Below are 27,858 nucleotides of genomic sequence, written 5' to 3' on the forward strand. Positions count from 1 at the left end.
GAGGCTGTCACTAAAGAAAAAGTGACAGGCTGAAGAGTGTGTGAAATTGATCATTATGATGGGGGAGGGGCCCCAAGGGTTGGGCATCTTGAGGAGGAGAAGACTCTGGCTGGTAGAGGAGTTGGTTGCTCTTGGTCGTGAGAAGCCGAAGACAGGTGGGAAAAAGACTTTCTCCTGAGAGTTACCCACTTTTCCTGCTGCTGACTGGAAATCCTTCCCCCTAACATTTCCCAATTGAAGGGACTTTCTGAAGAGAAACCTGAGCAGACTTTACCTCAGCTCCTTTTACTCAGGGGTGAGTCAACCTGACTTTCTCTCAGGGGGCTCAGGCTGCCAAAATCTGAGCTCCCCCAAAACTTGAGGAGGGAGGAAAAGGGTTTTAGATGGAGACAGGTACCCCTTTTCCCCACTTCCCTTTCCCATTATTTCCATGCTAGTTATTCCTTTTGTATTACCTGATTGAGATGACATTAAAAGTTATCTGTTTCCCAAGCTGAGTGTGAGTGAACAGATCAAGGGGAGACCCTTTGGTCTCAAGCAGTGGAGGGGGGACTGAGCAGAGCAGCTTTAGCTAAGGAGGTAAGGCAAAAGGGGGAAAATCTTCAAACCCCTTCTCCTCTCTCTGAGCCAACCCTAAACATCAGCTGTCTCCCTTGAACCCCATTTTTGAGAAGGGAGGTTCTCCTCTCTTTCCCCCCTCTATACTGAAAGACAGAACCACTCTAGTACAAATTAACCTCCCATTTTTCCCTTCATGGGAAAGAGATTTAAGGCTATAACCTACCAAAACATTTCCTAATGAGTAAAATAAACAAGAACCTCTTCTACCCACAGTAAGTGTTTCTATTTTGATTCAAGTGCTTTAAATTTTATAGATGTCTAATTACAGAAAAATGTTTTATTAATTTCTTATGTATATATATTTTAAAAGTTATAACCATTGATATGTGGTGAAAAAAAGGATAAAACATCCAGCAGAACAGCTTACATTTTTATAGTAATTTGCTATATAAAGAATACTTACTTCCATCTATTACATGAGTTAGGTAGTATAAATATCCTCCTTTTACAACATGAAAGCTCACTGAAGTTAAAACAACTTACTTAGGATCTCATGCCTGGCAAGTGGTAGAGTCAGAATCCAAATCAGGATCTTACTTTTTTTTTTTTTTTTTTAAGAGCCTTTACCTTCCATCTTGGAGTCAATACTGTGTATTGGCTCCAAGGTGGAAGAGTGGTAAGGGCTAGGCAATGGGGGTCAAGTGACTTGCCCAGGGTCACACAGCTGGGAAGTGTCTGAGGCCAGATTTGAACCTAGGACCTCCTGTCTCTAGGTCTGACTCTCAATCCACTGAACTACCCAGCTGCCCCTGGGATCTTACTTTTTTAACCAGTGAATACTCTTTCCCCTACATCTCACAGAGAGCAGAAATTAGAACCCCAAAGAGAGAGCAGAAGTCAATTTTGTTTGTTTGTTTTTGCTCACTGTAAGGAGAACTCTACCTCTCAGAGCTATTTAAAAATGGAATGAGTTACTTTGGTAATAAGTTTTCCTTCAAAAGCGGTAGCCAGGCAGAGGTTGGATTGTCAGGGATATTGTAGGGGACATTCCTGAATTAGTTGGGAGGTTGACTTAAATGTCTGGTAATGTCCTTTCCAATTGTAAAAAATAGACTCGAATACAGGACTACAATCCCCACAAGCCTTTGCTCCACTTCCCCAGAATGCCTTGTAATCTCACCTGGGCCGAGATCGAGAAGGTATTTAAACTGATTCAAAGGCTTTTGAGAGGCAGGGACTTCCGTTTTGGGACAGGCGTGGCTTTTTTTCATAATGTAGGTGAGGTTGTGTCTAGGCCTCTCTATGGCCTGGACACGTGTCTCTTATCCTGTGTTTTCTTTAATCCTTAATCTTCAATAAACCTCTAAAAAATATAATGCTCCTTGCAGAGAGAAACTAATTTCTACCTGCCTCAGTCTCCCCATCTCCCCTAAATTTTAACTGTTACAGATGGTGACCACTAGATTGGATGAGAACTTCTCAAAATTCTTTTAGCCTAGAGAATTTTTTTTAAAGCCAAGGTTCTCTGAGATGCTCTTTAGAAAACCATCTTGATCAGCTCCTGCCTGTGGCCCTCTCCTGCTTCTGCTTCTGCAGCCTCTCACCTGGTGCCCAAGCTCCTGGCCCTGCTTGTTTTTTTTTTTTACCCTCCCAAAGCTGTTGATCAGCTCCTGCCTGCCTGCCGCCGCCACCCGCTTAGGACAGCCATCCGCTTAGGACAGCTGCTTCTCCCGGCCCCACCCCGGCTGCCTGCTCCGGGCTGAGCTCTGGCTCATCACCCCAGCCCCAGACCCAGGAGCGTGACCCCAGACGGCTCATCACCCAGATCCTTGGAGTAGATCACTAAGGACTCATTTCTATCAGCTGGTAACAGTATTGGCCACGTGGGGGGAGGGGAGAGACAAGAGGGAAAGCTAAGCCTCTGAGCAAACGGGGGTGTATTGGCTCCACGTGGACTGGGGCAAGGAGAAAGGATCATATCAGGGAAGAGAGGAAAGAGAGACTAGAGAGAAGAAACAGATTTTTTCAAACAGAAACTTAAAAAGCAATGGGCTGTTTAAAAGGATTTTTGACTGTTCTGGTAATTTCATTGATTTTACCTGCCTGTCAGGGAGCAGACTCAGCCCAAAGATTCAACTTTAACTTTGGGGAGGCAAATGGGTGGCTCAGCAACCTGATAGCCAGACATAAAGACATTCGGTCCTGGGTTAAAATCTGGCCTCAGATACTTCCCAGCTATGGGGCCCTGGACGGGCCCCTTAACCCCCATTGCCTAGCTCTTACTACTCTACCTTCGGACAATAGACATTTAAATGGATAATTAAAAACAAAAAAAAAAAAACAAAAAAACAAAACAAAAAAAACCCCAAGGAACTTTGAAGAGACTAAAGGCTATATTTTGAGGCATTTCAGACTCCAATGGTTTATAAAAATCTCTGTATTCTATTGCATTTTTTGTTATGGTTTAACTTTGTGATTTTAAGTTCATATATTACTGGATTCAATATGATTCTGCTTGAATTGAAGGTTGATTGAATTTATTTTGAATGTACTGAGTTTTGAAATTCTGTTGTTTTTCCCCTGTAACTATTGAACAAATATTATTGTGAATAAGCCCATATATGAAAAAAACAGCTTTTTTCTATTTTGCTGAGGATAGATGGACTTCAGAACTGGTTATAATTGTAATAACAGAATTATGGCTGCAATCTAGACGCCACACGCTTCCTCTCCCCAGCACCGAATGAAACAGACTACATCAAAGGAGCATAAAAATCACCTTTGGAGGAACAGAAGGACACCCAGTACTCCCCAGTACTCCACAGAGGCAAAGGTACGTGGGGTTTGAACATTTCCACACTATAATAAGAAGGAGGAAAAGCTTGCACAGAATCGTGAACTGAGCCGCCCTTCCCCCCACCACCTCCCCCACCAAACCAGAGTGAGCTACCTGAGCGCTCACTGGGACAGCGAGTGAGTGGGGAACGTCTCTGTCTGGGGGGGCACTCCAGGGTCCTTGGGATATGTGGACTGCCAGGAAAAAGCGTCTCAGGGAGGTTTCACTGGAGAACCCGGCGCTGAGCACAGGGGTCAGCGGAGCTGTACTTGAGGCGGTTGCGCAGAACATCTTGGCAGAGCTAAACACCAGGGGCGGACCACGCGCTGATTATCTGGGCGGAGCTGAACACCTGGGCAGTATGGCTGTGATCAGGGAACCAGCGCTCTAAGAACCCTTGGAGACTGGGAATAACTAGTCTGAGGCAACCTAAATTCACAGAAAACCTGCCCACATCACCCAGACCCCAGACCAAAAAGGAAAGGGGAATAAAACCACCAAAGGGATGGCTCACATGGCCCAAAATCAAGCCTCCAGGAAGAAAGGGAAAAAGGTGACTATTGAAAACTTTTATGGTGGAAGTACCCAAGGAAAAGAAGAGAATGAGGAGGAAATCCAAAAAAACTCAGAACATGCCTCCCAAAATGGAAACTATCAACAAGCTCTGGAAAATCTCAAACTGGAGCTTACCCAAAAGATGGAAACCTGGAAAGAAAAATAGGAGAAAGAGATCAGCAGTCTGACAGATAAGACTGCTCAATTGGAAAAAGAGCTCGAAGCATCCAATAGAAGGGCAGACAAAGCTGAAAAGCAAAACCAGTCCCTAACGACCAGAATCAAGCAACTCGAAGAAAGTGAGATCACAAAACAGCAAGAATCAATAAAGCAAACCTAAAAAATTAATGAATTAGAAGAAAACATAAAATATCTCACTGAGAAGGTCACTGATCTGGAAAACAGAGGGAGAAGAGAAAACCTCCGAATTATCGGTCTCCCAGAAAAACCAGAGATAAACAATAAACTCGATATTATTCTACAGGAGATTATAAAAGAAAATTGCCCCCATGTTCTGGAGCAAGGGGGCAAAATAGAAATAGAAAGGGTTCATAGAACACCCTCTATACTAAATCCCCAAAAGACAACCCCCAGGAATGTAATCGCCAAATTCAAGAGCTTCCAAGAAAAGGAGAAAATCCTACAAGAAGCCAAGAAGAGGAGCTTCAGATATAAGGGGGCTCCCATAAGGATCACACACAACTTAGCGGCTAACACACTAAGAGACCACAAAGCATGAAACAAGATATTTAGAAAGGCAAGAGAGCTGGGTCTCCAACCAAGAATCAACTACCCAGCAAAACTGACTATATACTTCCAGGGAAAAGTATGGGCATTCAACAAAATAGAAGATTTCCAAGCATTTGCTAAGAAAAGACCAGAGCTCTGTGGAAAATTCGATATCCAAGCACAGAAAGCAAGAGAAACATGAAAAGGTAAATATGAAAGAAAGGGAAAAGGAGATAAATCTTATCTTTTTCTTTAAGCCAAACTCTCTTCTATAAGGACTACATTTACATCAAATTATATATATTAATATGTGGGGAAAATGTTTTGTGTAACTCTCAAAAATTGTAGCATCATAAGAGTAGTTAGAAGAAACATGCATAGGGAAAGATTGGGGCATTAAGAAGATTTGGGGAAAGTGGGGGCAAAGAAAGGAAAAGGGAGGGGGGAACCATCGATAATACTAAGACTTACTTCAAGAAATAGGGGGGGACTTAATAGAATAATCTTTCCCATATAAAGATACACATGGGAAGGGGAGGGGAAGAATTCTCATATGAGAAGGAGAGGAAGAGAGCGTGAAGTGGAATTACTTAAACCTTACTCTCAGTGAAATTAAATCTGAGAGGGAAGAACATCTAGATCCAGTGGGATCCTGAATTCTATCTTATCCATTAGGGCAAGAAATAAAGGAAAATTAAGGGGGGGGAGGGAGCATAAAAAGGGAGGGAAGAGGAGGGGGGAGGGAGCATAAAAAGGGAGGGAAGAGCAGGGGGGAGGGGAAGGGAGCACAAAAAGGGAGGGGCTAGAAAGGGAAGCATCTCAAGGGAGGGGACTAGGGGGATTGACCTAAAGCAAATCACTGGTTCAAAAGGAGATAGCTAAAGAAGAAAGGTCAGAACTAGGGGAAGATATCAAAATGCCAGCGAATCCACAAATGACAATCATAACTTTGAACATGAATGGGATGAACTCACCCATAAAACGTAGGCAAATAGCAGACTGGATTAGAACCCCAAACTCTACCATTTGTTGTCTTCAAGAAACACATATGAGGCAGGTTGACACTCACAAGGTTAGAATTAGATGTTGGAGTAAGACCTTTTGGGCCTCAACTGATAGAAAGAAGGCAGGAGTTGCAATCATGATATCTGACAAAGCCAAAGCACAAATAGACCTGATCAAAAGGGATAGGGAAGGTAAATATATTCTGTTAAACAGGAGTACAGACAATGAGGAAATATCACTAATCAACATGTATGCACCAAATGGTATAGTATCCAAATTTTTAATAGAGAAACTAGGAGAATTGAAGGAGGATATAGACAGTAAAATCATATTAGTGGGAGACTTGAACCAACCACTATCAAATGTAGATAAATCAAACGAAAAAATAAACAAAAAAGAGGTAAAAGAGGTGAATCAAATTTTAGAAAAATTAGAGTTAATAGACATATGGAGAAAAATAAATAGGGACAAAAAGGAATACACCTTCTTTTCAGCACCACATGGCACATTCACAAAAATAGATCATACACTAGGTCACAGAAACATGGCACTCAAATGCAGAAAAGCAGAAATAATAAATGCAGCCTTTTCAGATCACAAGGCAATAAAAATATTGATCGGTAAGGGTACATGGAGAGCCAAATCAAAAATTAATTGGAAATTAAATAATATGATACTCCAAAATCAGTTAGTTAGAGAAGAAATCATAGAAACAATTAATAATTTCATTGAGGAGAATGACAATGGTGAGACATCCTTTCAAACCTGATGGGATGCAGCCAAAGCAGTACTTAGAGGAAAATTCATATCCATGAGTGCATATATTAACAAATTAGGGAGGGTAGAGATCAAGGAATTGGAAATGCAAATCAAAAAACTTGAGAACGAACAAATTAAAACCCCCCAGAAGAAAACCAAACTAGAGATCCTAAAAATTAAGGGAGAAATTAATAAAATCGAAAGTGACAGAACTATTGACCTAATAAATAAGACTAGAAGCTGGTACTTTGAAAAAACAGACAAAATAGACAAAGTACTGGTTAATCTAATTAAAAAAAGGAAAGAAGAAAGGCAAATTAACAGCATCAAGGATGAAAAGGGGGATCTCACCTCCAATGAAGAGGAAATTAAGGCAATCATTAAAAACTACTTTGCCCAACTATATGGCAATAAATATACCAACCTAGGTGATATGGATGAATATTTACAAAAATACAAATTGCCTAGACTAACAGAAGAAGAAATAAATTTCTTAAATAATCCCATATCAGAAAAAGAAATCCAACAGGCCATCAAAGAACTTCCTAAGAAAAAATCCCCAGGGCCTGATGGATTCACCAGTGAATTCTATCAAACATTCAGAGAACAGCTAACTCCAATACTACACAAACTATTTGACATAATAAGCAAAGAGGGAGTTCTACCAAACTCCTTTTATAACACAAACATGGTACTAATTCCAAAACCAGGCAGGCCAAAAACAGAGAAAGAAAATTATAGACCAATCTCCCTAATGAATATAGATGCAAAAATCTTAAATAGGATACTAGCAAAAAGACTCCAGCAAGTGATCAGAAGGGTCATCCACCATGATCAAGTAGGATTTATACCAGGGATGCAGGGCTGGTTCAATATTAGGAAAACTATCCACATAATTGACCACATCAACAAGCAAACCAACAAGAACCACATGATTATCTCAATAGATGCAGAAAAACCTTTGATAAAATACAACACCCATTCCTACTAAAAACACTAGAAAGCATAGGAATAGAAGGGTCATTCCTAAAAACAATAAACAGTATATATCCAAAACCATCAACTAATATCATCTGCAATGGGGATAAACTAAATCCATTCCCATTAAGATCAGGAGTGAAACAAGGATGCCCATTATCACCTCTATTATTTGACATTGTATTAGAAACACTAGCAGTAGCAATTAGAGAAGAAAAAGAAATTGAAGGCATTAAAATAGGCAAGGAGGAGACCAAGTTAGCACTCTTTGCAGATGACATGATGGTCTACTTAAAGAATCCTAGAGATACAACCAAAAAGCTAATCGAAATAATCAACAACTTTAGCAAAGTTGCAGGATACAAAATAAACCCTCATAAGTCATCAGCATTTCTATATAATTCCAACACAGCTCAGCAGCAAGAACTAGAAAGAGAAATCCCATTCAAAATTACCTTAGACAAAATAAAATACTTAGGAATCTATCTCCCGAGACAAACACAGGATCTATATGAACACAACTACAAAACACTTTCCACACAACTAAAACTAGACTTGAACAATTGGAAGAACATTAACTGCTCATGGGTAGGACGAGCCAATATAATAAAAATGACCATCCTACCCAAACTCATCTATCTATTTAGTGCCATACACATGGAACTTCGAAAAATTTTTTTTACTGATTTAGAAAAAACTATAACAAAGTTCATTTGGAAGAACAAAAGATCAAGGATATCCAGGGAAATAATGAAAAAAAAATACAAAGGAAGGGGAACTTGCAGTCCCAGATCTCAGACTATATTATAAAGCAGAGGTCATCAAAACAATTTGGTACTGGCTAAGAGAAAGAAAGGAGGATCAGTGGAATAGACTTGGGGCAAGCAACCTCAGCAAGACAGTATATGACAAACCCAAAGATCCCAGCTTTTGGGACAAAAATCCACTATTTCATAAAAACTGTTGGGAAAATTGGAGGACAGTGTGGGAAAGATTAGGTTTAGATCAACACTTCACACCCTACACCAAGATAAATTCAAAATGGGTGAATAACTTGAACATAAAGAAGGAAACTATAAGAAAATTAGGTGAACACAGAATAGTATACATGTCAGACCTTTGGGAAGGGAAAGACTTCAAAACCAAGCAAGAATTAGAAAGAGTTACAAAATGCAAAATAAATAATCTGGAATACATCAAATTAAAAAGTTTTTGTACAAACAAAACCAATGTAACCAAAATCAGAAGGGTAGCAACAAATTGGGAAACAATCTTCATAAAAACCTCCATAAAAACCTCAAATTTACAAAGAACTAAATAAATTGTACAAAAAATCAAGCCATTCTCCAATTGACAAATGGGCAAAGGACATGAACAGGCAGCTCTCGGCTAAAGAAATCAAAACTATTAATAAGCACATGAAAAAGTGCTCTACATCTTTTATAATCAGAGAGATGCAAATCAAAACAACTCTGAGGTATCACCTCACACCTAGCAGATTGGCTAACATGACAGCTATGGAAAGTAATCAATGCTGGAGGGGATGTGGCAAAGTGGGGACACTAATTCATTGCTGGTGGAGTTGTGAATTGATCCAGCCATTCTGGAGGGCAATTTGGAACTATGCCCAAAGGGTGATAAGGGACTGTCTGCCCTTTGATCCAGCTATAGCACTGCTGGTTTTGTACCCCAAAGAAACAATAAAGAAAAAGACCTGTACAAGAATATTCATAGCTGCACTCTTTGTGGTGGCCAAAAATTGGAAAACGAGGGGATGCCCATCAATTGGGGAATGGCTGAACAAACTGTGGTATATGTTGGTGATGGAATTCTATTTTGCCAAAAGGAGTAATAAAGTAGAGGAATTCCATGGAGACTGGAACAACCTCCAGGAAGTGATGCAGAGCGAAAGGAGCAGAACCAGGAAAACATTGTACGCAGAGACTGATACACTGTGGTACAATCGAAGGTGATGGACTTCTCCATTAGTGTCAATGCAATGTCCCTGAACAATCTGCAGGGATCTAAAAAATACTATCTACAAGCAGAGGATAAACTGTGGGAGTAAAAACACCGATGGGGTTGAGGGGATATGACTGAGGAGAGACTCTAAATGAACACTCTAATGCAAATACCAACAACAGGGAAATGGGTTTGAGTCAAGAACACATGTGATAACCAGTGGAATCGTGCGTCGGCTATGGGAGAGGGAAAGGTGGTGGGAGGGAGGGAGGAGAGGAAAAGAAAATTATCTTTGTTTCCAGTGAATAATTTTTGGAAATGACCAAATAAAATAATGTTAAAAAAAATAATTGTATTAACAACCTTGGAAAAATTTAATGTGCTAAATATCTGATTTGATTTTAAGGGTTTTTTAAATATGATTTTTGGAATTTTTTTTAACAATCTGGTTATTTTTGCCTGCCCTAAGGCCCATTAGCTGAAGTGAAATACATTTTATAACCCCCAACCTTCCCGCATTTCTAAATATGTGAATGGAAGTTGGGCAGTTAATCTCAGGGCATTTGTACCCCTAAAAAGCCTCCAAAAAAGGAGCACCCCTTTATTTATACTCTTCAGCTCACTATTTTACTTCTACCAGGATGATATATAGATTTCTTGATTATGTTCTTAATCCAAGATGAGTTTTACTTTGTTTTTAAAAATATGTTTAAATACCAAGGTTGAAGGATTTCTATGTTTGTAAAAATTGTGACAAATATCCATCAATTCATAGGTTTTAAAAATGTCATACAGCAACTTATGTGAAATATGAAAGTGTGTTTGTTTGCTATTGTAATTAATTGGGCTATTGAGAATTTTGGGGATATTGATATCTACATATTTGTTCTACTGTATTTTTAAAAATGAAAAAAAATTGTTAACCATGTTCATTTCATTTGCCTTCTACTCATAGTGGTCATGGCCAGATATTAAGAGGAAATGGATCTCATTTTTGGTGAGAAAGCCTTGCATTTTATATTTTCTTAGCTGACACAGAGTGTCAATGATTATAAGCTATATTTTTGAATTTTTAAAGCTCTTTTATTATTATATTTTTCTTGCATGTGCAATATACTTTTTCAGTTTTTATTATTTGTTCTCTCCTTTTTATATTTGAAGCACATGTCACCAGCATTAAGATTTTCTTTAACTTTTTGACTTTTCAGTGCTACAAGTTTGAAATACATTTTCTAATGCATGCCCTAAAAAGCTTGTGACTATAAAAATGATGCCACTAATTATTTAAAAAATTATGGGACTTTGCTTAATGATTCTGTCTGATTCCAGGACAAGATATACACACAAGAGCCATTTCACAGAGCCAAAGAAAAGCAAATCCAGGATGGATTGATGCACTTCTAGGCCAATACAAAGGTCTTGAACCTAGTGTGAAGACTCGAGGTTACTATGTTTAACATGTGTTAAGACATAGGCTTTCCTTTTGTCCACACTCACTCTTAAGATACTCACAGACGAGTATCCCCGAAACCTTGGCTCCTATAATCTGGTCCCCTTTTCTGCCTTTAATAGTGTGGTACCTTTCTGTAGTCCTGGCTACTGACTGGGTAAATGCATCATTGCTTAGATCATTTTGATTGAGCCCTGATTCAAGGACCTATTATAGATTTATTTTTCTTTTATTTGGAATTTTTACACATAAGTCTTTGATAGTCTATATTTTCATCCAGAGATTTTTCTTTTCTTTTGAATTTTTCTGATATCTTTTTAATATCTCTTGCCAATTGATTCATATACCTCAGCCATGCATAGCTAAGTGATCCTGGTTTTTAAATCACCCTCTTAATGGGGGGAATGTAAAAAAATATCATTATTTAAATTGCAAAGTTTAAATTCCTTTTGAGAAGAATTTTAAGTAAAGAAGATGCTACCTCTCTGAATCCAGAACTGAACTGTTGGAGAAGCCACCATGAAGAAGCCTCCAGACCACAAGCTGCACAAAAATGAACTTTGGGTGTGGTTGATTGAACATTTATTTGTATGTATACTTTCATGCCAAAGGGGACTGCCCCCTAACGGGCTTTTTGTCAATGCGTTCAGCAATTATTGGTTTTATTCTTTTGTTTCTCTTATCCTCAAATTATTGTAATCTTTAAATTGATTATGTTTTCATGATCCTTTGGAAAAAAATTAATTTTTTTTCAAATGATTAAATGGAGAAATGTAAAAAATAGACTCGAATACAGGACTACAATCCCCACAAGCCTTTGCTCCACTTCCCCAGAATGCATTGTAATCTCACCTGGGCCGAGATCGAGAAGGTATTTAAACTGTTCAAAGGCTTTTGAGAGGCAGGGACTTCTGTTTTGGGGCAGGCGTGGCTTTTTTTCATAATGTAGGTGAGGTTGTGTCTAGGCCTCTCTATGGCCTGGACACATGTCTCTTATCCTGTATTTTCTTTAATCCTTAATCTTCAATAAACCTCTAAAAAATATAATGCTCCTTGCAGAGAGAAACTAATTTCTACCTGCCTCAGTCTCCCCATCTCCCCTAAATTTTAACTGTTACACAATCCTGAGATTCTCTGATCTAATGATTAGGAATCCATTTATGCAGCAGTCTGTTCCTATTTGCAATTTCTCACAACACTCTTGAAAAGTAGATAGATCAGGGATATAATTGTCCACACAATAGTCTAACTTTCCATTAGTTCACTAGGAGACATCTAAGAAGTAATTTAATACAATATAATGTTGATATTCCTCCTGCTTCATGATATTCTGTGAAAATTAGATATGCACAGATTGACAAATCAAGGTATAAATGTTTAGGGACCTGCTAAATTTTTAAAAATGACTCATCAACTGAATTCCAAGCACTTCAAGGCCTTATCTACTGCCTAAAAAATACACTTCTGCTTCAAAGAGTTAATGTGATATTCTCATACCAATTTTGGATTTTCAGTCAATTTAAATATAACTGTTCCATTTTGAAAGTCACAAGCTCAGCATGAGGTGAAGTGATCCTCAGTGTATATTTTTCTCAAAATGTGAACAAAGGAAAAGCAAAGGTCATGTCATGTTTTAAATATTTCCTGTCTGGTAACCAGCCAATATTTTTAATGAGACCCCTTTCTCTCTCTTTCCCCCCCTACTTCATTAATATATGGATTTTTTCTATCTCCTATTTACAGTACAGGCAATTTCTGACTTGGCAAAGGACAGATATTTGAAGTTACAAGAGTTGGGGCCAGTTTTCTCAAGCAGTTCTGGGGAAAAAGAGGAAGAACTAGAAAAAAGCCCAAAGAGGAACTGAAGATTTATTAGGGTAGAGGGAGAGGAACTAGAAGGAATAGGAAAAAAAGGACTACATGGAGAAATAGCCTAAGGAAGAAGAGAAAAAGAATGAGAAAGAAGAAAGAACAATTGGAAGTGAAGGCAAAGAAAGAGAAATAAAAGAGGAAGGAATGAGATGGTAGGGAGAGAAGGAGGAGAAAGGGAAAAGGGAGGAAACTGTCTTTGATATACTTTGGGAGAGGAGACAGGTGTGGGTCCTGAGGATATCACATGGTTCAAGAGTCTAAGTGATGGAGCTTTTGAGTATAAGATTAAGAATTCCCAAGGGAGACAATAAGAGGGAAATGTATTGGTGTGAAGGAGAGGGATCATGAATCATATAACCATGGAAAAATATTCTAAATAAAAGAATAAATAAAACTTAAAGAAAGAGAGGGAAATGTGTTAAGTGGTAATTCAGCCCCTTTACTACCTCCAGGCTCTATAAATAAATATTCTATCAGTTTTCCCCATCCCCAAACATCTGTAGTTTCCCTGTATACCACCCCAAACTCTGAATTTCAATATTATCCTCCAACCCTTTAGAGGCTGTTGGAGAGTGGTGCTGTCAAGAGATGTGTTTCTAGAATCTCTGCATTTCTTTTTTGCCATGTATTATAACACATTAAAACACGTTTCCCCTTACAAATAATATATTAAGGGGTGATTAGGCAAGTCCATTAAAGTTGAATGATCTCATGCAGCCGAAACACTATACATTTGCACTAATTTCATTGTCAATACAAAATACTTCAGAATATTATGAGTGTAATCATGTGGAATATCTTTGATTTTTTGGCCCTATCCTTTCATACTTCAGGCTGTTTCTCCATTTTAGACTGACCTATTTTTCCTGACTTTCTCTTAATCTTTCATACTTAAAAGAGCCCATGCTGGCTACATCCATGCCTCACATGTCCTTATATGGGCCCTACTGCCCACAAACACTCCCTTTTTTCCCCCATCCTCAAAAACCCTCACTTGATCCATCCATCCCTGTTAATTATCATCCTATTATCTTTCCTGCCTTTTGTGGATAAACTCCATGATAAGATTATGTACAATAGGCACCTCTGCTTCCTTTCATCTCACTCTCTTTCTAATTCTCAACAGTTTAGCTTCCAGCTTTATCATTGAACCAAAAATGCTCTCTCCAAAATTACCAATGGCCTCTTAATCGACAAACACAATGACTTTTTCTCAATCCTCATCCTGCTTCAGCTCTCTGAAACCTCTGAAGACAGTTAATCTTATTCTCTTTGAAACTCTCTTCTCTGTAGGTTTTTGGAACACTACACCTCCCTTTCCTCCTACTTATCTGACACCCCTTGGGGCTCTTTCAGTATTTGGTATTTTCATTCAGATAACACAGGCAGCCTAACCATGGATGGTCCACAGGGACACACATAGTGCTGTGTCCTGGGCTCTCTTCTCTTTTCACTCTTCTTCATGATCAAATGTCCTGTAGAAATCCTAAGTCTAACATATCCAAAACTGAACTCAGTCTCTTTCTCCCCAAACTTTCCCCTTCCTTACTTTCCCTAGCACTGCTGAAGGCACCACCATCTTTTCAGTCTCTTAGGCTCTCAATCTAGGTGTCATCCTTGACTCCTCAACTCTTTCTCCTCATTCCCCTACCCCACCTCCATCCTAGATCCAATCTGTTGCTTATCTTTGTAACATCTCTGCAACATATCCTCTTCTCTCTTTGATACTATTATAACCCTATGATTCCTTCATGCTTGAATTATTGCCATAGATTACTGGTTTGTCTACTCTTCTGCCTCAAGTCTCAACCCACTCCAGTCCATTTTCCATTCAGCCCTCAAAGTGATTTTTTTTAAAGCCTTACCTTCTATCTTAGATTCAATACTGTGTATTGGTCCAAGGCAGAACAGTAAGGGCTAGGCAATGGGGGTTAAGTCCAGGGTCACACATCTGGACAGTGTCTGAGGCCAGCTTTGAACCTAGGACCTCCTGTCTCTAAGCCTGGCTCTCAGTCCACTGAGCCACCCAGCTGCCCCCTCAAAGTGATTTTCTTAAATTGAATTTCAGGCATCTTTCCCATATACCCCAACGTAAACTCAAAAGGCTTCCCATCTCTCCCAGGATCAAAAACAAAATACTTCATAGCTTCATGACATAGAGCCCCCACTCTACCTTAATAGTCTTCTTATACCTTGAAGCACCTCCATCTCTGATTTAGTGACACTGGCCTCCTTGCTTTTCCTAGAGCAAGACACTCTGTCTTCCAACACCACACCTTTTCAAGGGCATAGAATGTTCTTCCTCCTCAACTCTACTTACTAGCTTCCCTTGTTTCCTACAAATTCTAATTAAAATCCTACCTTTTACAGGAACTTTCCTCAATCCCTCTTAATTTGAATGGCTTCCTGATGCTGATATTTTTTCTTATTTATCTTGTATGTAGCTTATTCACACAAAGATGTTTGCAAGCTGTCTCTATTAGATTGTGAGTTCCTTGGGGTAGAGACTGTTTTTTGCCTTCCTTTGTATCCTCAGGGCTTTGCAGAGTACCTGGCCTATAGTAGGTCCTTTATGAATGTTTAATATCTGTCTGGTCAGGTCTTACCTTCTCTCTACTTTAAGCACCAAGAATGGAGAATCAATCAGAATTATAAATGCAAGAATCTGTTTCTTCCTATAAAAGCTCTGGTCGTCTCTTGCATCATTGAGTTGCCCTACTCAGATTTGATGAGAGGCTTAAAAATACAAAAAGAACTGGCATTGATTCCTTCCTTTCTTTTTTTTTAGCCAAGAGGTCATCATATTTAAGGTTGGGGAAGAACTCCATACTATATTAATACACTATATTATTATCCCCATTGAACAAAGAATTCTGGATGAGAGGAGAGAAGAAATATGGGTAGGGGTGGTATTTCATAAGGTAGACAGGACAAGGGTTTATAGAGACAGGGGATAAGCAAACTTAAGTATCAAAAGAAATTGCCCTACTTGAGGGAGCTCATATATTTACCCAAGAGTTAAGTTTGGTTTTCAGAAGTGCCAAAGATACTTTCTTCAAGTCTGTGTCAGAGTAGGAAAAAGGTGTTTGGACTGAGCTATGGGTTGCAGAACCTTTTTAGTGGATTAAATTTCATAGAATTTCAGATTTGTTGACAAGAAAGGACCTTAAGAATCATCTGGTCTAAGCATCTAATTTTACCAATTAAAAAACCCATTATGCAGAGAGTCTAAATGATTTGCCATGGAAAACTTAGAGGAAGATGTGGAAAAGAATACCCCAGGATGAACAGGCATGGTTTGGGGTACAAAGAATCCATCTAATGTAGCAAAGATCCATGGGGATATTCAAATAAATGATTGTAATAGTAGGTATGGCAATCATGGACACTGCCACAGGGTACAAGATTCTGAAAGCATTGGTGTTAAGTGGTGGCAGAAACCTGAGGTTTGGGGCAAAGAACTAAGAAACAGCTTTGCTCTAGGTTTAATACCATGTAGGCAAAGCCTCTATTTTAGGGGTGAATGCCAATGTTTAGTCTGTAGTGTTGCTTGGTGACTCCTGTCTAACTGCTGTAACTTCTTAACCTCTTTCTTTACCTTCCTACCACAAACAGCTTCCCACATTTCAGTCTGCATTTGGGAACTCAAAGTCTTACACAAACTTTTTAAGACTGAAGCTTGGAGACTGACTGCAAATTGTCTAGTTTGCCAGTAAATTTCAAGAGGGAGGTTAACTATCACAGAAAGAGATAGAAAATTCAGGAACTCTATTGTGTAATCACTTTATTTTGTTAAAAGAAAATGTTGCAAGAAAACATGCTGTTCTTGTTTATTTTGTTTTCAAGGCTTGGAATTTTTCAACAGGGACACCTCTAAATTGTAGCATTTCCTGAATCTTTTCCTCCCAAACTCCAAACAAAACACTTTCCTTTGGCTTGTAGTACCAGCATTTTTTTTTTTACCACAAATTCGGTGATATAGATCCTATGTGCTTGGAGTTATTTTGGGAAGTGCTCTTAACTGCTTCTACTGGTTTGGCTTGGCTATGCTGAATTTCTCAATCCCCTGTTCCCTTGTCTCTGGTCCAAGTGGGTAAAGAGCAATTTTGCCACCCGCTCCCGAATTCCACAAAGAAAGGCAATTGTTTCCCCTCCAAATTTCCCTACTAGATAATTTCAATAGAAAGACATAACTTTCAATCTGAACCTAAAAACAATCTTTCCCATTCATCCATTAGACCCGTCCAGGATGTGAGGTGGGCACCCACTTCTGCACTTGGGGGATTGGGGAGGGACAGAAAAGAGTGAGGGAAATCCTAGATCTGTAAATCCAACTGTCCTGGATCTGCAACTGGTTAGGTCTATTTGTGGGCGATTGGAGTATATACATGACCCGAGGTGGTACAGATACCAAGGTCCTGGAGAACCACTTGTGGCTGGGTAGGGGATTTGGGGGAGAGTTTCAACTTTCAACCATCCCCCTAGAGCAGTGGTTCTCAACCTTTCTAATGCCGTGACCCCGCAATACAGTTCCTCATGTTGCAGTGACCCCAAACCAAAAAATTATTTTGGTGGCTACTTCAAAACTGCAATTTTGCTACAGTTATGATTCGGAATGTAAATACCTGATATGCATTATGTATTCTCATTGCTACAAATTGAGAGGTTGAGAACCGCTGCCCTAGAGAATGGTCTCAGTGGATAGATGAACCTAGGCAAGGGTTATGTCCTCATTTTCTCCAGCCCTCTCTATGGAACCTTCTCTTGCTCTCAGTGGGGAACTAGCCAGTCGGGCCTCATTTACAGAGCTGCCCGAGGTAGCTCTCCGTCTGTCTACCTGTCAATGATTCTGTGTCTGTCTGTATGTCTGCCTATCCGTCTCCTCTGCTCTCTGCTCCCCCTCTTCCCTTCCTCTCTCTGTCTTCCCCTTCCCTTTCCTTTTCCTGCCTCCCCATATCCTTCCTCCCTTCCTCTAATTTCCTTTCCCTTCTCTCTCAGTGCTCTAGCTCCCAGAGCTGGGACAGCGGGGGCAGCTTACCAGCAGCAGTGTGGCCCAGCAGGAGCAGCAGAGTAGGGAGCGTGGCGACCACGGCCGCGGACATGGCTGCGAGTGGGGTGCGCCCGTCCCCAGGGGCGGACCGCTAGCCTCCCCGGCAGCCTAGGGTGGGGATGGAAATGGGGGTGAGGGGAAGCGTTGTTTGGCTGCGCCTCTCGGAAGTCCGGAACTCGCTTGTACAGCCCACCACTGACTGTGACCCCCCCTTGTCGCTGTCACTAGTGCAGGCAGCCAGAGACAGGGATGAGGGTGGGGGTGGGGAGATCTCTTGCTGGAAAGAGCCTTGGCAATGACCCTGTTTCTAGTTCTATGGAAAAGCACCAGCGTGGGGGCTAGCTGGCTTTTTCTGGTCCCTGTATCTTCCTTTGACTCCCGGAGGTCGCCAGCACCTCCTTTCTCAGGACCCCAGGGAAGTAAGCTCCGGGCCTGGACCCTCACACCTCCTCCAGTGAAGAGCTGGAAACTCCTGTCTTTTAGCTCTTCACTTTTGGTTTTGCTTTGATCTCTGAGGACAGTGGAGCAGGACTAATTGAGGGGGCCCTGTCCAATCCTCACTTCCGGTGGTTAAGAGAGTGAGGCCAGTTTCAGCTGCCATTCTAATCCGCGGCTCTTCTAAATCAATGGACTCAACAAAGGAAAACATTCCATTAGGGAGTAAAAAATGGAACTGTGGAATATTTGAATTGTATAGATAACCTTCAATGCTATTCGACTTCAGGGCATGGAATTGTGCTAGGTGCAGGGGATACAAGGACAAAGAAGTAGTCGTACTCTGCCCTCAAAGAACTATCATTCTACTGATAATTCAATGCTATGAGAGACCTTGGAGGTCTAGTCTAAGTCCCTCATTTTACAGACTCTTTTGAGCACCTACTTTGTGCAAAGTTCTATGTTAGGTGCAGGAGTGGAAAACTAGTGGTAGTTAGTCATTATTTTTGCCATGCTCTTTCTCTTTCTTCTGTTCCCCATATTCAAGCTGTTTTTCTGGAGGGTTTACCAAAGTACTGGAGTCTCATAACTCCAGAACCAAGACTCTTAATCTGGTGTTCTTAACAAGGGGTTTTTGGTTGGATTTCAAGGGGTCCAGAACTAAGGTGGCAAAAAAATTACATCTTTATTTCCACTAACCTTTGGGTTTTTTTTTTTAAATCCATACATTTTATTTTATTTACTTAAACACATTATTCTGAGAAGGGTTCCATAAAAAAAGTTTAGGAATTCCTATTCTAGGAAAACATTTTATACAAATGAAGACTATCTTTTATATCCTTGTTCTTTGTTTCTCCTCCAAGCTGCCAGCAATATAGTGGAGTAATATAAAAACCAAGATCTACCTTCTTTTGTGAACCGTTGTTTTTTAGCTAACTCAAGTTAGATTGGTCAACTTTATCTATTTACACGTTTTATTTTTTTATTTTTAATATAATTTTATTTAAAAAATATTTTTCCAGGGTTACATGATTCACGTTCTCTCTGTCCCCTCTTCCTCCCCCATCTCAGAACAGGCAAGCAATTCCAGTGGGTTATACATGTCGCTCAAAAAATATTTCCATATTACTCATTTTTGTAATAGAGTAATCTTTTAAAACCAAAACCCCAAATCATATGCCCATATAAACAAGTGATAAATCATATGCTTTTCTTTTGCATTTCTACTCCCATAGATCTTTCTTTTGATGTGGAAAGCATTCTTTCTCATAAGTCCCTCAGGATTGTCCTGGATCTTTGCATTGCTATTAGTAGCAAAGTCTATTACATTTGATTGTCTCATAGTGTTTCAGTTATTGTGTATAATATTCTCCTGGTTCTGCTCATTTCACTGCATCAGTTTATGTAGGTCCTTCCAGTGCTTATTGAAATCAAGTGATTCACCATTCCTTATAGCACAATAATATTCCATCACCATCATATATCACAATTTGTTCAGTCATTTCCCAATTGAAGAACATCCCCTCATTTTCCAATTTTTCGCTACCAAAAAGCACAACTATAAATATTTTTGTACAAACAGGTCCTTTCCCATTTAAAAAAAAATCTCTTTGAGATACAAACTTAGTAGTGGTATTGCTGGATCCAGAATGTGTAAAAATGGAGATTTGAACCCTGGACTTCAATCCCCAGAAGTCCTTGGTCACTTCCCAGGGTGCTTTGTAACCTCATCTGAATTCTCACCTGGGCCAAGAACAAATTATTATTTAAAGGAGCTCTCCGCCTACTGAGCTCTCTTTCCTACTTCTGCTTCCAAGCAGACAGGTTTCTCATGATGTAAGTGAAATTGAATGGGCCTCTCGGACCACCTAGGCATGTGCCTTTCTTACTTGGATTTTCTTAAATTTTTAATCTTAAATAAACCTCATAAAAACATACTTATATATATATACATATACATATATATGCATATATGTGTATATATATATATACATATATATATATATATATATATATATATATATATATATATATATATATATATATATATATATATATATATATATATATATATATATATATATATAAACTAATTTTTACCTGCCACAGTTTGGCAAATTTTAATCTTAACAAATGGTTGAATCACTTCATAACTCCACCAGCAATGCATTAATGTCCCAATTTTGCTACATCCCCTCCAACATTTATCATTTTTCCTTTGCTGCCATATTAGCCAGTCTGCTAGGTATAAGGTGGTACCTCAGAGTTGTTTGGAATTGCATTTCTCTAATCAGGAGGGATTTAGAACACTTTTTCTTTTGATTATTTGTAGTTTTGATTTTTTTCATCCGAAAACTGCCTATTTATATCCCTTGACCATTTGTCAATTGAAGAATGGCTAGATTTCTTATAAATTTGACTTAGTTCCTTATATATTTGAGAAATTAGACCTTTGTCAGAGAAATTTGTTATAAAATTTTTATTTAGACATTTTAATAGCTCACTCTGTGCCTTGCTTTGTTAGTTATACAAACTTTGTTTACTATATACAATGTATATATGTATGTATGTATACATACTAACTTTGTTAGTTATACAGTCAAAGTCAGTTCCTCATTCTCAGTTGTAAATAATATCCTCCCAAATGATTACCTATTATTGGTTACTTTAACTTTTTCTTCAAGGGAATTAGATTTACAGAAGGATTAGTTTCCTAAAGATAGTTGTTATTTTGAGTGATCTGGGATTTTTATCCAGTTGCACCTGACTTTTATGCCTCATCATGGCATGGCGGTGATCCTGAATTCTCAAAGTCTATGGCAGCAATGTGTAGGTCTTATCAATTGTGGCAAGTCTTATCAAGCTAGAAAGTCTTTTAAATATTAGCCCAGTGATGCACTATAGATCTAGTTCAGTGATGGTTAAGATGTGGCATCAGTACAGAGCCATCAGTTGGGGAGCTGCTCCATACCCCCTCTTCCCAGCACAGAAGCACATTTTTTTGCATGACCCACCCTTCTGTCTAGCTGCCCAAAGCAAGCACTTCCTCTCTCAGCTCTATTCAGGGGATCACAGTTTGGATTTGCCCTCTGGGCACTCGAACTCCTTAAAGGTTCACCAATACTGATTTTAGTTAGTGCTAAAAGGATCAGTACCAGAAAGGTAGCCACTTAGTGATGATTTTTTTTCCTTTTTCCTTTTTTTACTATGGCAATCAACAAAATATATAAAAACAGATACTATCTTCCTCTAGCTATCTCCATAATGATGGTGACACAGTACAATTGAGAATTTTGTTGTTCATCCTTCCTTGTTTTCCAAGAGGACTAATTAATTGAATTTGAGTTTTTGTAATTGGATTTAAGCAAGTCAGAGTTGCACAAAACCATCAACCCTACTCTCTCTTCTAGAGTAATTGAAGTCCAGTGGCAAGATAAAAGCCAGGATGAAGAGACAGAGAGACAGAGGGACAGAAACAAAGTGACAGAGACATAGAGACAAAGGAAGAGAGAGAGCGAGAGAGAGAGAGAGAGAGAGAGAGAGAGAGAGAGAGAGAGAGAGAGAGAGAAAGAGAGAATGTCAAGAAGTGAAAAGAAGATGGATTTCTTCAAGTGGTGGCTCTTAGACATTCTTTTATTTCCTTTTCAAACTCTCAAATACTGAAATAATCTGTAATCTCATTGATTCAGGTTGCCTCCAACAGTTCAGGGTGCAGATTAGAATTCATCCATACCTGCACGTCCAGTGAGAATCTCATCCCATATCTTCCCCAAGTTTGCGACTAGGCATCTTTTTCATAGTGCTTTATAACCATTGAGGCACTATAAAAAGTGTATTATCATTATAGTTTGACTGACATGGTAAGCAGCACTAATGATTAGATTTTCTAATTCTAAGTATGACATGTAAACCTTAAAATTTCTTAGACTTATGAATGTTGGAAATTTCCCCATTTCCAACATTAGGTAGGGAGGGTCCTTCTCCTCCCTAAGATTACTTTAGGACAGAAACCTTTTGCTGAACAATGGAAAGGGCTTTGACCTATGCTTAAGCATAGAATAGGAAGTTCTTTGAGTCATGATTGATTTTAGAATTGATACAATCTCCACCCTACTCAGTCCTAACAGGATTTAGGAAGGGCTGCAGCATAGATCAAAATTTAATTATTTGAGAATATGACCTTCAACAGACATGTGCAAAGACACAGACCTCTGGGCGGTCCTGGGTTAAGCTAGAGCCACCATTGGCACAGGGAAGACATGGACAGTGATTGGTAGATGTGAGAACTGAGGGGAGGGAACTTGGATGGTTTCCTTAAAGATAGCGGGGTCTGAGGACTATGAATGTTGGAAATTTCCCCATTTCCAACATTCATAAGTCTAAGAAATTTTAAGGTTTACAGACAGCATGGTATAACTGGGGTCCTCTGTCTATTAACCCTTGGCTATTCAATACTATAACATTTGAGAAAAATAGTATCATAATGGTAAGGGCACTGGATTGAAATCAGCAGATCTGGGTTCATATCAAAGCTCTTTAACTTATTGCTTTATGATAGATGGCAAATTAGTACAGTGTATAGAGCTATAGATTTGGGATCAGCTGAAGACCTGAGTTCAGGTCTATCTCAGACACTAGATGTATGATCCTGAACAAGCCACTTAACTTCTTCTGGTTCCAGTTTCCTGACTGGTAAAATAGGGATACTAATAGCATCAGTCTCATAGGATTGTTGTAAAGATCAAAAGAGATAATAAATGTAAAGTACTTTGTGAACCTTAAATCACAAAATACTGGCTATTGATAATAATTAAAGGCCCCCGCTTCTCCATTATGAAATGGAGAAAATAATGTTATGGTAATTACCTCACAAATAGGCTATGGGGATCAAAGTGCTTTTCAAATGCTAGAATACCATATATAGCTTAGTTATAGGCACAAAGTAGCATGGTGGATAGAGTGCTATACCTGGAGTATAGAAGACCTGAGTTCAAATCCAGCCTCAAACCTATGTGACCCTGGGAAAGTCACTTAATCTGGTTGCCTCATATTCCTCAGTTGTAAGATGTAGATAATAAAGTACTGCCCTTCCAGGATTGTGAGAATAAAATGAAATAAAATTTAAAAGCATTTTGCAAACCATTATACATTATATAGTTGATAGTTGCTATTAAATATATATGTATATGTCAGCAACTGTAATTATTATGAGGATAGAGTCAAAATCTGTAATTTCATTAATATTGAGAACTCCAAGATGAGGAAATTCCCTTTTAATTCAGGTTAGCATCTTTGCAACTTAGTCTTAAGCATCCCTAGAGTAAGGGTCAGTTGGTAGTTCAGTGGATAGAGAGCCAGACATGGAGGTCCTGGCTCAAACACTCAGACATGTTCTAGATGTATGACCCTGGACAAGTCACTTAACCTTACTTGCCTAGGACTTATTGCTCTTCTGCCTTAAAACTGATACTTAGTATTGATTCTAAAACATGAGATAAGGTTTAAAAAAAGAGTACCTAGAGAATTAAGTGGTTAAGTGACTTGACTAGAATCACATAGCTAGTATGGGTCACAGGCAGAACTTGAACCTAGGACTTGTCTCTTTTGATGCTAGCTCTCTATCCATGCTATCTCCAGATTTAAATCCTATGATTTTAGTTTGGGATGTTAATCAGGGGGTGATCAACCTAATGAGGTAACAGGTAGATGAGTCTTTGTTTGAGACCTTGAAGAGTTTGGCCATGTTCCTTTGATCCATTCTTGACTCATAATGGTGACTTAGGAATGAACTGGTCTTGGATTGTTGTGGGAGTCCTCTTTATAAAGGACTTGAATTTGATCCTGATTGCCTTACTTATGTAAAGATTAAAATTTAAGGGAGAGGGGGAGACTGAGGCAGGTAGAAATTAGTTTCTCTCTGCAAGGAATATATATTTTTTAGAGGTTTATTAAAGGTTAAAGATTAAGAATATACAAGTAAGAAACATGTGCCTAGGCCAGAGGCCTAGACAAAATAACCTCACATCATGGAAGAGACGCCTCTGCTCCAAACGCGGAAGTCCAAAAAAGGGCCCGAGCCCTTCAAAAGCCTTTGCTTAAATATCTTCTCGATCTCGGCCCAGGTGAGATTACAAGGCATTCTGGGGAAGTGGAGCAAAGGCTCATGGGGATTGTAGTCCTGTATTCGAGTCTATTTTTTACATCCCCCCGTGTGATCATTTGTGGAAAAATTAATTTTTCCCCAAAAGGATCATAAAAACATAATAAACTTAAAAGATTACAATAGTGTGAGGATAAGAGAAAAAAGAATAAAACCAATAATTTCTGAACACATTGACAAAAAGCCGTTAGGGGGCAGTCCCCTTTGGCATAAAAGTATACATACAAATAAATGTTCAATCAACCACACCCAAAGTTCAATTTTGTGCAACTTGTGGTCTGGAGGCTTCTTCATGGTGGCTTCTCCAACAGTTCAGTTCTGGATTCAGAGAGGTAGCATCTTCTTCACCTAAAATTCTTCTCAAAAGGAATTTAAACTTGCAATTTAAATAATGATATTTTTTACATTCCCCCGTGTTGTGGGTGATTGAAAGATTCAGAATCAGTTAGGGATGCATGGCTGAGGTATGAGGTATATGAATCAATTGGCAAGAGATATTAAAAAGACACCAGAAAATCCAAAAGAAAAGAAAAATTTCTGGATGAAAATATAGACTATCAAAGTCTTATGTGTAAAAATTCCAAGTAGAAGAAAAATAAATCTATAACAGGTCCTTGAATCAGGGCCCAATCAAAATGATCTAAGTAATGATGCATTTACCCAGTCAGTAGCCAGGACTACAGAAAGTTACCACACTATGAGAGGCAGAAAAGGGGACCAGAGTATATAAGCCAAGGTTCCGGGAGCCAAGTTTGAGGTACTTGGTAGAATGTGGAACAAGGAAGACCTGCTTTTAACACATGTTAAACAGCCGCAACCTCGAACCCCAAACACGTTCAAGTCCTCTTTGTCTAGGCTCAAAGTGACGTCAATTTCTCCAGGATTGGTTGGTCTCTTTGACCTTATGCTCTATTGGCACTATGCAGTGGCTCTTTTGTGTATATCTTGTCCTAGAATCAGACAGAATCATTAAGCAAAGTCCCATAATTTATTTAAATAATTAGTGGCATAATTTTTATAGTCACAAGCTTTCTAGGGCATGCATTAGCAAATGTATTTCAAACTTGTAGCACTGAAAAGTCAAAAAGTTAAAGAAAATCTTAATACTGGTGACATGTGCTTCAAATATAAAAAGGAAAGAAAAAATAATAAAAAAAACTGAAAAAGTATATTGCACATGCAAGAAAAATATAATAATAAAAGAGCTTTAAAAAATTTAAAAATATAGCTTATAACCATTGACACTCTGTGTCAGTTAAGAAAATATAAAATACAAGGCTTTCTCACCAAAAAATGAGATCCATTTCCTCTTTGTATCTGGCCATGATCACTGTGAGTAGAAGGCAAATGAATTGAACAAGGTTAACAATTTTTTTCATCTTTAAAAATACAGTAGTACAACTATGTAGATATCAAAATCCCCAAAATTCTCAATAGCCCAATTAATTACAATAGCAAACACACTTTCATATTTCACATAAGTTGCTGTATGACATTTTTAAAACCTATGAATTGATGGACATTTGTCACAATCTTTACAAACATAGCAATCCTTCAACCTTGGTATTTAAACATATTTTTTTAAAACAAAGTAAAACTCATCTTGGGTTTAGAACATAATCAAGAAATCTATATATCATCCTGGTAGAAGTAAAATAGTGAGCTGAAGAGCATAAATAAAGGGGTGCTCCTTGTTCTTGGAGGCTTTTCCCAAGGGTACAAATGCCCTGAAATTAACTGCCCAACTTCCATTCACATGTGGGAAGGTTGGGGGTTATAAAATACATTTCACTTCAGCTACTAGAATGGGCCTTACCTCGTGGTAGGGGCAGGCAAAAATAACCAGACTGTTAAAAAAAATTCCAAAATCATATTTAAAAAACCCTTAAAATCAAATCATTTGAGGTATTTAGCACATTAAATTTTCAAAGGTTGTTAATACAATTATAACCAGTTCTGAAGTCCATCTATCCTCAGCAAAATAGAAAAAAGCTGTTTTTTCATATATGGGCTTATTCACAACAATATTTGTTCAACAGTTATAGGGGAAAAACAACAGAATTTCAAAACTCAGTACATTCAAAATAAATTCAATCAACCTTCAGTTCACAGAATAATATTGAATCCAGTAATATATGAACTTAAAATCACAAAGTTAAACCTTAAACAAAACAATGCAATAGAATACAGAGATTTTTTTTTTATAAACCATTGGAGTCTGAAATGCCTTGGAATGTAGCCTTTAGTCTCTTCAAAGTTCCTTGGGGTTTTTTTTTTTGTTTGTTTGTTTTTATTTATCCATTTAAATGTCTATTGTCCGAAGGTAGAGTAGTAAAGGCTAGGCTATGGGGTTCAAGGGCTCCGTCCAGGGCCCCATAGCTGGGAAGCATCGGAGGCCAGATTTTAACTAGAGACCTCCCGGCTCTGGGCCTGGCTTCCAGTTCGCTGGGCCACCCATTTTCCTCCCCAAAGTTAAAGTTGAATCTTTGGGCTGAGTCTGCTCCCTGACAGGCAGGCAAAATCAATGAAATTGCCAGAAGAGTCAAAAATCCTTTTAAACAGCCCATTGCTTTTTAGGTTTCTGTTTGAAAAGTCTGTTTCTTCTCTCTAGTCTTTTCTCTCTTTCCCCTCTCTGACCCCCCTGTGGCCAATACCCCCAGCCACGTGGAGGCTTAGCCTAAGGGAAAATCTCCTTTCCCTCTGGTCTCTCCCCTCCACCCACGTGGTCAATACTGTTACCAGCTGGTCGCAATGAGTCCTGAGCGATCTGCTCCAAGGATCTGGGTGATGAGCCGGCTGGGTCGGGCTCCTGGGTCTGGGGCACAGAAATAGGCAGGCAGCGGCTGGTGAGAGGCCAGGAGCAGGAGCGGCTGCGGGGGTGGGCAAGGCCGGGACCAGGTACCAGGTGAGGATGATCAGGGCTGCAGGCTGCAGGCAGGAAGCGGCGGGGCCGCTTTCTAGGTACTAGCTATTAAAATTGAATTTAAGATCAGAAAAGAAATCAGAAGACTGAAAGTTCTTTTTCCCATTAGGTCGCCATAACTGTAAAGATTAAAATTTAAGGGAGAGGGGGAGACTGAGGCAGGTAGAAATTAGTTTCTCTCTGCAAGGAATATATATTTTTTAGAGGTTTATTAAAGGTTAAAGATTAAGAATATACAAGTAAGAAACATGTGCCTAGGCCAGAGGCCTAGACAAAATAACCTCACATCATGGAAGAGACGCCTCTGCTCCAAACGCGGAAGTCCAAAAAAGGGCCCGAGCCCTTCAAAAGCCTTTGCTTAAATATCTTCTCGATCTCGGCCCAGGTGAGATTACAAGGCATTCTGGGGAAGTGGAGCAAAGGCTCATGGGGATTGTAGTCCTGTATTCGAGTCTATTTTTTACACTTATAGGGTCTTCACAAAGGGATGGCTACTCTCACAACAGTCTAAGCCAATTCTGAATACAGCCACAGAGCTAAGAGCCCTCAGTGTTGGTTTTTTTTTTTTCACTTGTCAAAAGTG

General features: G+C 39.0%; 1 protein-coding gene and 1 long non-coding RNA gene across 2 annotated transcripts in view; both read right to left on the minus strand.

Moving 5' to 3' along the window:
- The window catches only part of CD302 (CD302 molecule), an 86,635-nt gene extending 68,325 nt beyond the window's left edge, over positions 1-18,310 (minus strand). The window contains exon 1 of the mRNA XM_056793942.1: positions 17,746-18,310. Within this exon, the coding sequence (XP_056649920.1) occupies positions 17,746-17,809 (64 nt within the window). The 5' untranslated portion in view covers positions 17,810-18,310. The remainder of the gene's footprint in view (positions 1-17,745) is intronic.
- Positions 18,311-24,121: 5,811 nt separating this feature from the next.
- LOC130453706 (uncharacterized) lies at positions 24,122-27,855 on the minus strand. The gene is made up of 2 exons (XR_008911216.1): positions 27,092-27,855; positions 24,122-25,682 (listed from the first exon to the last, which is right to left on the minus strand). It is a non-coding gene; the product is annotated as an uncharacterized LOC130453706 (long non-coding RNA).
- Positions 27,856-27,858: the final 3 nt, after the last annotated feature.

The sequence above is a fragment of the Monodelphis domestica genome, chromosome 4 (assembly GCF_027887165.1).
Source record: "Monodelphis domestica isolate mMonDom1 chromosome 4, mMonDom1.pri, whole genome shotgun sequence".
In the NCBI taxonomy this organism is placed as follows: domain Eukaryota; kingdom Metazoa; phylum Chordata; class Mammalia; order Didelphimorphia; family Didelphidae; genus Monodelphis; species Monodelphis domestica.